Source organism: Psammomys obesus, unplaced genomic scaffold, assembly GCF_907164565.1.
Source record: "Psammomys obesus unplaced genomic scaffold, mPsaObe1.curated_primary_1811, whole genome shotgun sequence".
In the NCBI taxonomy this organism is placed as follows: Eukaryota; Metazoa; Chordata; class Mammalia; order Rodentia; family Muridae; genus Psammomys; species Psammomys obesus.
Genome location: NW_026585609.1, coordinates 7,738,976 through 7,740,602, shown reverse-complemented (window position 1 = coordinate 7,740,602; position 1,627 = coordinate 7,738,976). Strand labels below are relative to the sequence as shown.

The window sequence follows — 1,627 nt, the reverse complement described above, 5'->3', positions numbered from 1 at the left end:
TCTGAGATATTTAAAAGGAATAACTGGTATAAGAGTGATGTTTGAAATAATCGTTTCTTGCATTCAACTGATCTGCATTTATATAATTTTTATATCTAGATGCTAACAAATATGTTGAATATCTTCTACAAAGACTATAAAATGCTTAGATAACCTATTCAAACCACTACTTTGTAAGTTTAAAAGATAACATACCTTTTATAACATTCAGAATTGAAAATTTATAAATACAAGAAATTTTGGTAATCCAATTTTCCTCTAAGATATACAAGATGATCCACATAACTGAGCCCCAGCTCTGTGTACACTTGGGTTTCTGTCTTTGCTCCTGCATCTCAGCCACAGCAGCACAGAGAGAGAAGCCTTTCTCAGTTTAGGATTTCCCAGAATCAGAACACAGGAGTGCACCGAGGGAAAAGCAGTTCTCGCAGCCTGTGTGATCAGAAGCAGCAGCTTTCGCTCCAGAAGCAGAGAACCCCAAACTTTCACAACAAGAGACAGAAAGAAAATGGCATACAAGAGGAGGGAGGCGATCACCGTCTGCAAGGCTCTGATGTGGGCCTTGGTACTGATGTCTTTGCTTCCTTGGGAACTGTGCTGCATCTTCCTCAGATGTTTACACAGGGAGAAGATGAGCAGGAGGAAAGTGACCAGCGACACAGCAAATGGTATGAACACAAATATGGTGTTAGCAAATGAAAACAGCACGGAAGGCTGTGTGTTATTCAAACTCAAGCTGTAAGACATATTTATTTTATATTCAGGGATAAAAATGTTCTCAGGTACGTTAATTACTATAATATTTAAGCATAAGAGAACCAAAGACACTAGCAAAGCCCCTGCCATCACTTTTTTAACTCTGACTTTAAAATAAAGGAAAATGGTGTTGGAAAAATTTGCTATCTTGAAAAAACAAAAGATACTGAGACTTGTAGCAAACCAGAGACTAAACTGGTTGAACGCTGTCCAGATACTGTGTAGTATCCCAACCATTCTTTTGGTCATCCATTTCCCTGGGGAGAACATAATGAACCACCAATTCACTAATACTAACCACAGCAGTGCAATTCTGGAGATGGCCAGAGCAGTGAGGATCTGATCCACTGAAGAGATCTTTCTTCTCTTGACCAAGTCTATGATGTTCACCACAGCTATGATTCCATTCCCAATGTTGCCAATTATAAATTCCACTGTCAGAATAATTGTAAATATGCTCTGCAAGACACCGTTCATCTTCAATTGAATGCTTCAATTTTTATTGTCACTGCTTAAGGTTTGTTGAAACATGCTACTGTAAGATCGTGTGTATTCAATACTCAAAACCCCAAAGCATGTTTCCTTAAAAAATCTACAACTCTAAAAATAAACAAGCAATTGAGCCTTGCTAATGACTTCATGCTTTCCATCATATAAATCTTGCATTTTCCTAGACAGCTGAACTGAATCTGGTGTGCCTTGCAAATAGCAATCTAGAGACATTGCAAATTTTGATGAAGGAAATGCTGATCTCTTGTGTTGAGATGCAAATAAAGAAAAATTTATTTGCAATATAGTGTTCATTTTCTTCTTATCTACAGTTGTTAACCTGGTAACTTGAGGATTGAGTAAATCACATAAAATTTTCTGT

The 1,627-nt window shown here is 37.2% G+C and overlaps 1 protein-coding gene across 1 annotated transcript; it reads right to left on the bottom strand.

The window, feature by feature from the left end:
• Positions 1–258: 258 nt before the first annotated feature.
• LOC129679841 (taste receptor type 2 member 116-like) lies at positions 259–1,233 on the bottom strand. Its single transcript, XM_055611304.1, has one exon. It carries the CDS (start codon positions 1,231–1,233, stop codon positions 259–261), a length of 975 nt encoding a protein of 324 aa, XP_055467279.1.
• Between the last annotated feature and the right edge of the window lie 394 nt (positions 1,234–1,627).

Bases quoted from the DNA above. Each gene is read 5' to 3' on its own strand.
- LOC129679841 (XM_055611304.1), bottom strand. From the start codon at position 1,233: ATGAACGGTGTCTTGCAGAGCATATTTACAATTATTCTGACAGTGGAA.